Source organism: Pristis pectinata, chromosome 13, assembly GCF_009764475.1.
Source record: "Pristis pectinata isolate sPriPec2 chromosome 13, sPriPec2.1.pri, whole genome shotgun sequence".
Lineage (NCBI taxonomy): Eukaryota > Metazoa > Chordata > Chondrichthyes > Rhinopristiformes > Pristidae > Pristis > Pristis pectinata.
The window spans coordinates 9,461,224-9,475,363 of record NC_067417.1 but is presented as its reverse complement, the minus strand read 5'-3'; the positions used below and the strand labels follow the sequence as shown (position 1 = coordinate 9,475,363).

The following is a 14,140-nucleotide window of genomic DNA, read 5'->3' as shown; positions in this document are numbered from 1 at the left end:
CTACAGCACTTTTCCTCCCTTTGCAGCAGATGAAGTACATTCTGAGGTCTGCTGGGAGATTGGGTCTGTTTCAGACCTGTTGGGTAGAATCACCATTGGTGTGGCATCATTCAACACTTGTAAGTGGAATCAAATTTCTGACAGAGCCCAATTTTGAGAAGGATTATCCACTCAGCTGATGGAGACCAAGATTGATTAGGGCCTTATATAATTGGTTGATGCTACACACATATCTTGGACACCATAATCGTGACCACCTTCAAGAAAGGAGACAAATTCAACTGTGATAACTACAGAAGCAAATACTTTAAGCCACATCTTGAAGTTGGTAAAAGGTGAAGATCATGTCCTCTGTTATCCACACTGTGATTCGCTGAGCAGCTCTTCAGCCAATGGTGGTTAAGGAGGATTCTGGCAATGACCTTCCCTGTGGCAAACAACAGGGAGATTCCTCTGTAGTTATCACTGTTGGATTTGTCTCCTTAAAGACGGTCTTAATTATGGTGTAATTACCGGTACATCCTCCTCCTCCCAGATGTGGGAGACAAGGTTATGAATTTGTGACTGAAATTTCTCTCTGCCAAGTTTTAAAACTTCAGCAAGGACAGTGTCTGATCCCAAGGAACTGTCACTTTTCAGTTGGCGTGTGGCCTTTGCCACTTCTTGCCATTCTGAGCTTGGTAGTGAGGCTGTTAGGTGGCTTGCAGCAAAATGGAGCCAAGGGCACTCACATCATAGAAGATACAGGAGCCTGAGGGCACATACCACCAGGCTCAAGGACAGCTTCTATCCCACGGTGATAAGACTATTGAACGGTTCCCTTCATATGATGAGATGACCGCACAATGTACTTTGTTTGACCTTGCACCTTATTGTCTACCTGCAATGCACTTCCCTGTAGCTGTGACACTTTACTCTGTATTCTGTTATTGTTTTTACCCTGTGCTACCTCAATGCACTCTGTACTAACTCAATGTATCTGCACCATGTAATGAATTGACCTGTACGATCAGTTTGCAAGACAAGTTTTTCACTGTACCTCGGTACAAGTGACAATAATAAACCAATACCAATACCAAATACCATTGATAGAGTCATGGTGGAGGAGCTCTTCAAAGTGATGACCCTGATAGTTTTCCTTCCGTTTTGACTTTCAGTATGGTGGGCCTCGGGCGTTTGGGTTTACAGAGGCAGTGCAGACTGACATCAAGCAAGGCTGCATCATCTCCCCATTTCATTTCCCAGTCTTCCTCAACGCAATGCTGCCAACACTTCTGGAGTGAAGCTGATCTACAGGAAAGCTGAAACTCCACTCAACCTACTTCACCTCCACTCCAGTACCGAGGTCACTCCCACTTCAGTCATTGAGCCGCTGTGTAAAGTCTTCCAAATCCATTAGCAGAATAAGCAAGCCAATGTCAGCCAACTCTGCCAGGCCAACATCCCCAGGATTGAGGTCCTTACTATACTCCGATGGGCCATATCGTTCACACATCCAACACCAATCTCCCTAAACAGACACTTTATTCCGAGCTCTGTCACAGCAAGAGAGGGCCAGGAGGACAGAGGAAAAGACTTAAGGGCAACTCTGAAAGCCTCTTTGAAAAAAGTGCAACATCCCCATCAACGTGTGGGTATCCCTGATCCATGATCGCTCAAAATGGAGAAGCAGTATTCAGGATGGCACCAGGAACTTCAACTCCTTGCATCGGAGTACAAAGCAGCCCAGAAGCACATCCTAAACAACACACCCCACCTGCCCTCAAACACCTCCTGCCTCACCTGTGGCAGAGTCTGTGGGTCCCCCATCAGTCAGAACCCACAGAACTGAAGGAGAAGCACATTATCCTTGACCACAAGGGACTGCGCAACTTTTTGAAGTGTTGGAAGTTGAATAACTAAATTGTGCCTTGCAAGATTCCACAAACAACAATGAGGTAATGAACAGATAATGTGATAGCAACAAACAATCTGCTGGAGGAACTCAACGGGTCATGCACCATCTGTGGGCGGAAAGAAACTGTCGATGTTTCAGGTCAAAACCCTGCATCAGGACTGCATCATATTAATTTGATACGTTGGTACTATTGACTGGATAATGACACTAGCCCAAACACTGGGAGTAATTCCTTTCTGACCTCCTCCAACACAGTGCCTGCATCTACCAATGAGGGTTGATGGGGCCTCAGTTTAATAGTTGAGGAAATTGACAAAGGTTTTTCATTTCTTTATCATCTCAGGACATCACCTAAGTGATCTCCACCCTATGTTGGTTATGTTGCAGGTGTTGTCACAATTGAAATGTAAGAAACATGGCAGTCAATTCATGCACAGCAAGCTCCCACAGACATTAACATGATACCCCCAGATAAGGATTAACATTGGGAAGAACACTGGAGATCTGGTTCCTGCTCGTCTGTGAAACAGGGCCGAGGGATTATTTATATACTCACTACAGTGCGTAGGTTGATGCCTCATCGTGAAAAGAATGTCGTCTGACAGTGCTGCTCTCCCTCAGCACTGCCCAGAAGCTGCAGTTGGATCCCTGTGCTCATTTTTTTTTAAAGATTTCGCAGGATGTTGGTCCTATTGACTCAGTCAGCTCTTATTGTCCAACCCCAAATGCCCTTGAACTGAATAGCTAGCTGGGCCCACTGGCAGTTAAGTGTCAACCACATTGCAGAGCCTGGAGTCACATGTGGGCATTGACAGATACCCTTCCCTTAAAGGCATTTATGAATGAGTTGGGATTTTAATGACAACCATTTCTAATATTTGTTCTTTTGCTTCAAATTTATTTAATTACTTGAATTTAAATTCCCCAGCTACTGGGGTGGGATTTGAACTCATCTCTCTGCATCAATGGCCCATGCTCCTGGATTCTAGTCCCATAACTTAATGATAATGTTGCCTTACACCCAAACAGTTAAACCCACAGCCTTCTGTCTCAGGAAACAACTCCCAAGTGAGCCAAAGTGACATTTAGTCCAAGTTTTGAGCATCTGATAAGAGAATGAACATGTGTTAACCAGTGTGCAAGCCACATAATTAAAGATATGAGAGCTCCATAATTTAGTCAAAATAGTGCTCTGTGATAAAGGCAAGACTTTCCACTGATATTATGTGCATTATCTTGAGCCAGCCATTCAATTAGACATTGGTTGGCATGTGACTTAACCACATTTATTCATTCCTGTTCAAAATCTTTGGCAAAAAAAAGCCTCTCTCGCTTTTTAAAGCTTCAATCGACATCTATTTCAAGTGTTGATATCTGCATCTCATTGCCAGGGGAGATGGTGGAATCAGATACAATCACTGTGGTTAGGAGGCTTTCAGACTGACACTTAAATAGGCAAAGCATAGAAGGATATGGTCCTAATGCGGCCAAATGGGATTAGTGTAGATGGACCAAAAGGTTAGCAAGGAGATGGGCTGAAGGGTTCATTTCTTGCCATACATCTCCACACTCTAATAAGATGGGTTAAGATAGGGTTAGAGTAAAAACAAGCAGTTAATGGTGAGCATGGAGTCAGTAAGTGGAAGGTCTGTCTCCATGCCTTATCTCTCCATGAAAACTCTTCAGCTCCCAATCTTTCTGACTTTCCTTCACCCTTTCGCATCCAAATGGCTGGAGAAACCTTTAACCACTCTCAGGCAGAGCTGCATTTCTGTAACACCATCCACATTCCTTTCAGGGTGTCAATCAGTGAAGTACTTTTGGAAATGCAGTCATTGTATTAATGCAGGAAATGCAGCAAGTTCCCACAAACACCAACGTGATGATGAGCAAAAACCAGGTGCTTTGTGAAGTAGATTGAGGGGTGAATGTTGGCCAAGGCACTAACCCTCCTGCTCTTCTTCAACATAGCACTGTGGGGTCTTTTAAGTCCACCCTAGAGAGCAGACAATCTCTCAGATTAAAGTTTTATCTTAAAGGTAAACTCTCTGAAAATGCAGAACAGCCATAATCTGACCCCAGAGTACTACTTTGTAAAACCTCTGGAAAGTGACTTAAACCACAACCATCTGACCCAAAGCCACTCAATCCCAACTGATAGCAGTCCAGTCTTGTTCCAATTACCTTTCAAAGAGGAGATTCTTAAAGGGGCCACACACTTCCCTTCAAAAGATAGGTTTCTTAAAGGGCCACATCATTACTTGGGGTTGGTGACATCCTGCTCTCAGTTACCAAGCACCTCAATCAGTCACCATTCATTTCAACTCAAAAGGACACTGCAGCACCCAAACAGTTCCAAGGATAAATGGAGTCAAACTAATGAACAGAAAAATACTTGTGAGCTAGTGGATAGCACTTGTGGTTCTGAGCCAGCAAGTTATGGTGTCAGGGCCCAGTGCAGAGAGGTGCATAAGAATTTAGGCGGAGGCTCCGGTACAAAATTGAGGAAACTTTGGCCTGTCCGAGGTGTCACACCTCATGCAAAACATTAAATCAAATCACCGTGTGCCTTCTCAGGGGGATGGAAGAGATCCGACATTATTTTATAAAGTGTCCTTGGAAGATCTTTTCCAGTGTCCTGCCCAATGTTTATCCCACCATCAATGTTATTGAAAGGCACGTTGTCAGGTCATTATCACAGTGCTATTTGTGGGAGCTTGCTGTGCACAAATTTGCTGTTGTGTTTCTCACTTTACAATAGTGACTGCTTCACTGGTTGCAAAAGGTTCTGGAGCACATCGAGGTCACAAGGGGCGCTGTAGAAATGCAGGTTTCTTCTTTGACTGAACCAGTCACAGACTAACATAAGACATCTGAAAACTACGCATTTAGATAGCTGTATATTTAAGCATCATCAATTAGCTTTTAATAGCCCCTTAAAGGTATACACCTAAATTATGGTCACTCAAGACTGCACTGGGGTGTCATACTGCAATACTTCCTACATAAGGCAAGTCGCCCTCAAACAACAACAACTTGGTATCTTAAATGTTGTAAAATATTCCAGGGTTTCAGAGAAGAAATCTAAACAAAAGTGAGGGTACTACTGATGTGACAGAGCAAAATAGAAGTGGAGAGCCAATCTAATCACAAAGCCTGTTTGCAATTTCATCTTTTCCTGCCCTTGTTCAAGTGATCTCTATCATTGATTTAATTTTTCTCCACCGCTGAACTCTGATATCTAAGCTAAATATTCATGAATTATGTCTCCTGCGGTCCTGGCTTCCTTGCCTGCCCTTGTCTCCCCACATTCCAGTAAAGGACAGCTGCGAACTTTATCTTCTCGCAATTTATGAAGATGTACAGCAGATATGTGTCTCCTCATCAGTGTCTGCCTGGGAGCATCGCTGCTGTCAACACACAATGCTCCAAGTCGTCTCAATACGATAAAAGCAATTGCAGGTTGTTCCATATGAAAGTGGTCAACCATTTAATTGCTCCTGCCTTGTACCCCATTATAGAACTTCTCTTTTATTCTCTCCTCAACCTCCCCCCCCCCACCCCTGCTTTTCTGCATCAATAAACTTGGTTTATATTTAATTCAAACTGCATTGAGATACTACATAAATACAGGCCATCCCTGGGTTAGGAATGCCCGCCTTATGGACACCACAACATAAGAACTCATATCCTAACTCCTCAAAGACTGTTCACCATCCACAAGTCAGGAGTGCGATGGAGCACCCTCCACTTGCCTGGACGAGTGCAGCTTCAACAACACTCAAGAAGCTCGACACCATATGGGACATAGCACTCCGCTAGATAGGCACCCCCTCCACAACCACTCAGTCACTCCACCACTGATGCACAGTAGCAGAAAATCACCAAGACTCCTTAGACAGCATCTTCCAGACCCACCACCTCTTCCAACTAGAAGGACAAGGGCAGCAAAAGCACGGGGAACACCACCCCTTGGAAGTTGCCCTCCAAGCCACACACCATCCTGACTTGGAAATACATCGTCGTTGCTTCACCATAACTGACTGGGAAATAAGTGGGGAATAAGATTGATGGGATCGACTCAATGGGCTGAATGGTTTTCCAATGTCATAACATGAGAAATATGAATAGGCCATCCAGCCCTTTGAGCCTGCTCAACCATTCATCAAGATCATGGCTGATCTTCTACCTCAGTGCCATTTTCTCAGGAGCATTCCCATATCCCTTCATGTCCTTAATGTCTAGAAATCCATCACTCTCTGAATGAACTCAATGACTGAGTCTGCATCTCCATCCAGGGTAGGGGATTCCAAAGGTTCACCATCTTCTGACTGAAGAAATGTCTCCTCATCTCAGTCCTAAATATTCTACCTTTTATTCCCAACTCAGTCAGGGGAAACCTCCTCCCCTGCATCCAGCCTGTCAAACTCTTCAGGGGTTTTATAAGTTTTAAGGAGATCTCTAATTTCTCTAAACACTAAAGAATGCAGTCCCAGTCTGCTCAATCTCTTCTCACTTGGCAAGCACGCCATCCCTGGAACCAGTCTAATGAATCTTCGCTGCAGTCCCTCTATGGCAAGTACATCCTTAGTTCGGTAAGGAGACCGAACAATTGTGCTGCTCTGTGAGCCATAACTAGTTTTACCCAACCTGGCCTGTTCAGGCCAAGCACAGAGTATAATGTGCAAGAGACAAACGCCTACATCACTTATAACTGAGACAATGAAACATTGTTTTTTTATTCCTTCCCCTTCCCGAATAAGACAACAAAAAGGACCTGCATTTTGATAGCTCCTTTTACCTCCCTTTCAGGATCCCAATGTACTTTAAATGAAGGATACAGTCCTAATGCAGGCAACTGGGATCAATGTCACCGGGCACAAAGGTCAGCATGGACATTGCAGATGGAATGGCCTGTTTCTTTACTGTACAACTTCGTGACTAAAGACGATTTCAAGTATAATCCACTGGTACACTGTGGGAAACAAGGCAGTCAATTTACACAAAGCAAGCTCCCACAAACAGAAATGAAGACCTGTTTTGGAGACGTTGGCTGAAAAGCAAACACTGGCCAGTGTACAGAGGGGACAAAGAGAGCTCCTGAACTTTCATTTGAAGCACTACCACAGAATTCTTAATGCAGATAGGAAGACAAAATGGAGGGAGAATGTTTGAATCCTGATAGCCGGAGTGTACTAATAAACAAAACGCTGCAGATAGAGGAAATCTAAGATAAAAACCTGAATGCTGCAAATGCTCAGGTCAGGAAGCATCTGCGGTCTCTTGTATCTCCAGGCAGCATCTGTGGAGAGTTAACTTTTCAGGTCAAAGACCCTTCATCAGAATTGGGAGAGAGAGAAAATGAAAAGATGAAACATTTTGGGTCAATGGCCTTCATCGTGGTGTGATCTTTCATCAGAGTGTGTGGTTGCCTGAGGTTGTGGGGGGGAATAGTTAACTATGGGCTTCAAGGGAAGGGGAAACAGAGGTTCCCTTGTCAACACCCTGCCTGTCAAAACCATTGGAAGGGGAGGAGAGAATTAAAGACTAGCAACTTACATTCCCAATCCTCTCCTGATCCAATCTGACAGACCGCACTTTTAATCTTCAACTGAATCTTCTGTTGTTTTCTCTGGAGTGACAGAGACTGAGGGGAGATATGATGGACTTTTATAAGATTAAGAGGGGCATAGATGGAGTAGACAGCAGGTATCTTTTGCCCAGGGTCAAAATGTCTAATACTAGAGGCTGCACATTTAAGGCGAGAGGAGAAAAGTTCAGAGGAGATGCGTGGGGCAATTTTTTTTACACAGAGGGCGGTGGGTGCCTGGAATGTGCTGCCAGGGGTGGTGGTGGTGGTGGAGGCAGATATGATGGCAGATTTAAGAGGTTCTTAGATAGGCACATGAATGTAAGATAAGATGAGATAAGATATCTTTATTAGTCACATGTACATCAAAACACACAGTGAAATACGTCTTTTGCATAGAGTGTTCTGGGGGCAGCCTGCAAGTGTCGCCACACTTCCGGCGCCAACATAGCATGCCCATAACTTCCTAAGCTGTACGTCTTTGGAATGTGAGAGGAAACTAGAGCACCCAGAGGAAACCCACGCAGACACGGGGAGAACATACAAACTCCTTACAGACAGCAGCCGGAATTGAACCTGGGCCGCTGGCACTGTAATAGCGTTACGCTAACCGCTACACTACCGTGTCTGCCAGGGAATGTGCAGAGAATGGAGGGATATGGACATTGTGGGGGCAGAAGGGAGTAGTTTAGTTAGGCGTTTAATTACTAGTTTAATTAGCTCGGCACAACACTATGGGCCGAAGGGCCTGTTCCTGTGCTGTACTGTTCTATGTTCTATGTTCTGGAGTGCAGTCACTCCAGGTTGAACACTTTCCATTGATTCTGAATCAATCAGAGTCCTTCATGCAGATTGTGCCATGATCTTGTCATGATATGCAATCCCTATACCCTCCTCCAACTCTCTGTTGGCTTTTTCTCCTGGCCCTCAGCCTTCACACAGCTGAGCTTCCTCCAGCATTAGTAATGACCCAGTTGTGATGCACTCTTCTCCAGAAGGCCCAGGCAGATCCCTGATATGGAGGCAGAAACTGCTCATGCACAGGCATCTTATTTCCCACAGGGTCCTGAAACAGACAGTCCCTAATGCCCAACGCCAATATGGGGAGGTTACACCTGACTTGGAAGCACAAAAGTCTCTGGCTAATCCTTAACTTCACTAATGATCATGGTTTGTTAAGCAAGCATTGCCTTAATCAACAATGAGAGGCAAGAGCCTTATCTGTGTAAATCCCTGGATGACAGCTTGGTATTGGCACAAGCACATATCGAATATTCATATCTTCAATAGAACCTACTCAATGCAGAAAGATAATTTACAGGTCATCAGTCAAAGTCACTGAAAAACTTTGTAAATGCCTAAACTCCCAGATCTGGTCCAGTGGGAATCCATTAGTTGACGTTGCCCTCAGCTCAAGCATAGATCCTAATTATAACAACCTTTTTATCTTTCCCTGAAATATTGATCCAATTAATACATTCACCTGAGATTCCACAAGCTTATTTTATATTTATTCATTCATTGGATGTGAATGTTTTGACCAATGCCAGGATTTATGTTTATCAATTATCCCAAACTGTGAAGGCAAAAAAGAACCAAACACACTGATGGTACTGAAGTTCCCCACAGCCAGATCAGGTCCCATAGCTGATACAATATTTATTTTATTTAATTATTTGAATTGAAATTCATTAAATTGCCTTTGTGGGATTGAAATTCATGTCCATGGATCAATGGTCCAGAACTCTGGCTGTTAGATTTCAGTTCTGTCTCAAATCTTCGCCGAGGATCTTGACAAGGCTTTATGAACATCAACATATTCAAAAGGAGTTAAACATCTTTTTATCACCTGTTTTTATCCAATTTTGTTGCCTTCAGTTTGATGAATGGTGTTAAATTGTTTGCTTCATATTTCTCTGACTAATGACTTACTTCACACCAACTGGCAAGCAATTCTCAAGGTATGGAGAGTGAAATATTTGCAGCCTTGCATTTGAATAATGTGAGACATAACTCCATCCCAATTTATCTCAGAGTCACCTCATTACAGGAAGGATGTGGAAGTTTTAGAGAGGGTGCAGAGGAGATTTACCAGGATGCTGCCTGGATTGGAGAGCATGCCTTATGAGGATAGGTTGAGTGAGCTAGGGCTTTTCTCTTTGGAGAGAAGGAGGACGAGAGATGACTTGATAGAGGTGTACAAGATAATAAAAAGGCAGAGATCGAGTGGACATTCAGACTTTTTCCCAGGGCGAAAATAACTAACACAAGGGGGCATAATTTTAAGGTGATTGGAGCAAGTTATAAGGAGGATGTCAGAGGCAAGTTTTTTTTACACAGAGAGTGGTGGGTGCGTAGAACGCACTACCCCGGCAAATACATTAAGAACATTTAAGAGACTCTTAGATAGCTACATGAATGACAGATAAATGGAGGGCTATGTGGGAGGGAAGGGTTAGATAGATCTTAGAGCAGGATAAAATGTTGACACAACATCATGGGCCAAAGGGCCTGTACTGTGCTGTGTTCTATGTTCTATGATGCAAAACCTAAAGAAGGAGCCAGCAAGATGAAGACAATATTGACATGTGCAAGGAACCAGCAAGCATAGGTTGGGAAGCATCTGCTTCAGTGGTGTGGACATCAGCACTGGCTCTTTCACAGTCAGTAACTTGGCATTAGTAATGGCAAAATGCAGCCACAACCAATATACAACTCACTCTTGTAATATTTCGTAAATACACCTGATTCTCCAGCTGCTCATGTTGGCAAACCACCCCTGCACCATTCACCACGACACTGCAACTCTCTGTCACAAAGTGAGGAAGATGAACACCTCCCTGTTCACCAGGATCTCACCAATGTTCCCTCCAGAGTCACACAAGTCCTCTGGATCCAGGTGCTCAATTTCAACCCTGATAAAGTTTGGAAAGCCATGTGGAGCCCACAGGAAGTCACAAGGAATCCCCTGGCTGAGAGACAGATATGTCCACACAGACCAAAACTGGCTAGTTTTAGATAAACTGTTCTGGCTAGCCAAAACCCCAAGCCAAGCCTTAAGATGCCAAATTGACATCAGCAAATGAGATTTAATGTAGCGATGATTTATAATTCTCCACAACAACTCTGGATGTGCTGTAACTAAAACAATGGTCTTACCTCTTCCAGAGCCCATAACGAGTCGACTAAGGGTCTGATCTTCTTCTGGTTGTACAGTGATATCAGCTTATCCATCACTGCCTTCACCTTGGCCCCTCGGTTTTGTTTGAAGAGAAGGTTAAGCAAAGAAAATCCAGCAATGACTTTGTTCTCTTCATAGAGCTTTATGGGGTTCACCTTTTCCACCTGCCACCACTGGAAAGGGAAGATTTCACTCTCGTTATATCCGTTTTGAAGCCATATGCCTGGCTCTGCATGGATTTTGTGAATTACTGATACGATATGGTCTAATGAGATACAGGTACAACAGTTCTAAGACTTAATGAGCACAGCTACGATACAGCTATGAGTTTCTGAAAATAACATACCCACTAGTTAAATGTCATGGATATAACACCTTGACAACTTAATGAGATACAGGTATACTATAGCTACAACTAAATGATTAGGCTAGGACACAGCTATGACTTAATTTTTACAGGTATAACACAGCTATGATTTAACATATAAGCGACAACACAGATTTAGTGACTTCCAGGTATAACGTGGCTATGATGTAATGAGTGTGGCAATATGTCTGCATGTCAAAACATGGCAATAATCCAGCTTAATTGTCTAAATAAAACAAGCAGTGGATAACATGATCACGACAAGCCGAGCCTCAACACTGAGCTGAGGTTGTGGGTTTGAATCTTCCTCGGAAGGAAATGAGGCAATTCCCTATATATGACATGTATTATCGTGGACTGTATTACAGTCAGGACATTGAACAAAATCAGTATTGAACCTACTATGCCCATGGAATGCACAGCACAGAAACAGAACACTCAGCCCATCTATTCTATCTTGGTGCTTCTTCTCCACATGACCTCCCCCTCTCCTGATCTACCTCTTCCCAGCAGCATCTTTTTTCTGCTCAATTTATCATCAAGATTTTTTAACTTCCATGTAATTGCAAGTTTGATGTTTGCCCCACCTAAGAAACAGCTAAATTTATCATAAGGTATTTTATAAAATGGCAATTACACTTACTTCCTGTACACTGAATCTCACTTCCTGTTTCCATATTTTTGGCAAACTATTCCTGCCAACATGTTTCAATGTCCACAGTAACTGCATTGCAGCTTGTGGTTGCTTGTTGTGCAGTACTTCCTGTGTTACAACAGTAACTGCAATTCAAAAATATTTCATTAGATCTAAAGCACTGTGAGCTGGTAAAAAATGATGTATAAACGTTAGTTAGTTAGTTAATTTATTTCTCTTTTTTCTAAGGTTACAGTGGGATATTAATCAACTGGGAAAGTGGGCAAAGACATGGCAGATAGAATTTAACTCAGACAAGTACAAAGTGATACATTTTTGAAAGTTAAACCACAGCAGACGTAAACAGTGAATGGCAAGGCCCGGGGAGTGTTGTTGAACAGAGAGACCAAGGGGTACAAGTACATGGTTCCCTGAAAGTGGCAACACAGGTAGACAGGGTGGTGAAGGTACGTGGCATGCTTGCCTTCACTGGCCATAGCATTGAGTACAAGAGTTGGGACATCATGTTACTACACTATAGGAAGAACGTAATTAAGCAAGAGAGGGACCAGAAAAGATTCACAAGGATGTTGCTGGGACTGGAGGGCTTGAGTTATCAGGAGAGATGAGATAGGCTGGGACTGTTTTCCTTGGAGCAAACGAGGCTGAGGGGTGACCTTATAGAGGTTTATAAAATCATGAGAGGTATAGATATGGGAGGTACTCATGGTCTATTCCCCATGGTAAGGGTGTCTAAAACTAGAGAGCATAGGTTTAAGGATGGGGGGTGGGGGGGGGACAAATTTTAAAGAGATCTGAGGGTCAGATTTTGCATGGCGGGTGTCTGGAATGAACTGCCAGTGGAAGTGATGGAGTTAGGTACAATTACCAGATAGACAGATAGATTTATTAGTCACATGTACATTGAAACACAAAGCGAAATGCATCTTTTTTTTGTGTCAAGTGTTCTGGGGGCAGCCCGCAAGTGTCGCCGCGCTTCCGGCGCCAACATAGCATGCCCGCAACTTCCTAACCCATACGTCTTTGGGATGTGGGAGGAAACCGGAGCACCTGGAGGAAACCCACGCAGACACAGGGAGAATGTACAAACTCCCTACAAACAGCAGCCGGAATTGAACCCAGGTCGCTGGCACTGTAATAGCGTTACACTAACCGCTACACTACCATGCCTGCCCGTACACGGATAGGAAAAGTTTCAAGGGATATGGGCCAAACGTGGGCAAGTGGGACTAGCTTAGATAGGCACCTAGGCCGGCACGGACGAATTGAGCCGAAGGGCAATCATGGTAGTGTAGCGGTTAGCGTAACACTATTACAGCGCCAGAGACCCAGGTTCAATTCCCGCCGCTGTCTGTAAGGAGTTTGTACATTATCCTCATGTCTGCGTGGGTTTCCTCTGAGTGCTCTGGTTTCCTCCCACATTCCAAAGACGTATGGGTTAGGAAGTTGTGGACATGCTATGTTGGCGCCGGAAGCGTGGCGACACTTGCGGGCTGCCCCCAGAACACTCTACGCAAAAGATGCATTTCACTGTGTGTTTTGATCCTAATAAGGATCTTACCATATCTTATCTGTTTCCGTGCTGTATTACTCTATTACCCTATCATATTTTCTGTTGCTCTTTACTATTTTCTTTTTTCTGTATCTGTCTTTCTCTTTCTCTCTTTTCTGGATCATCCTATACTTTGTTTCTTGGACAGTACAAGTACCGTGATGTGGTGAAGGGAATCACACAGGTACGAGTGCAGTAGCAATGGAAGGTGTTGCTCGTGATCCAGAATCCTCCGTTAACTTCCCTAGGACATAACCCTCAATGCGTCGCTGTACAAGGTGCTCATTCACTGATCAGGAATCTTTCACATCACATGAATACATGCAGCTACTTGCTCAGTGCTGAGCTGCAAGATGCAACCCACAAGCAGAGGATGTATCAGAACAGAATAAAGCTCTTGTTTCTGGTTGACAAAACCCTACGTCACAATTGCAATTGCAATGCAACATGAAAGGAGACTGTTCAGCCCATCTAATCCCATGGCTAACCCATTCATCTCTGCAACCCCACTATTTTCCCTTTTCATTCATCCAATTCCCTTTTGAAAATCATGACAGAGTTTGCTCCCTGCCCCTTTTGAGGTCAAGAACTCCAGATAACGCACCAAGTAATTACATTCTCTTCATTTCCTGTCTTGTACTAAATCTCCTCAACCTGTGTCCCTTGCAATAGGTTCCCTCACTTCATTATTTTAACCACCTGTATTTAATCTCCCCTTCGCCCTTCCATTGTTACAGGAACAATCCCAGCTTCTCCCATTTCACAGGAGCAGTGGTTAAGTAATTGAACATTCAAATGCAAGGGGCAAATGAATTCCTCCAGGAGCTTTAAATTATGGCAAGGATTTTATTTGTCTGAATTCTTGCCAGTTCCTAATATTCCCCCATTCCTGGTTAAG

The 14,140-nt window shown here is 43.7% G+C and overlaps 1 protein-coding gene across 1 annotated transcript in view; it reads right to left on the bottom strand.

The window, feature by feature from the left end:
• Positions 1–14,140, bottom strand: part of LOC127577312 (synaptic vesicle membrane protein VAT-1 homolog-like) — a 147,692-nt gene that overhangs the window by 67,820 nt on the left and 65,732 nt on the right. Inside the window, exon 7 of the mRNA XM_052028417.1 lies at positions 10,647–10,841. Within this exon, the coding sequence (XP_051884377.1) occupies positions 10,647–10,841 (195 nt within the window). The remainder of the gene's footprint in view (positions 1–10,646; positions 10,842–14,140) is intronic.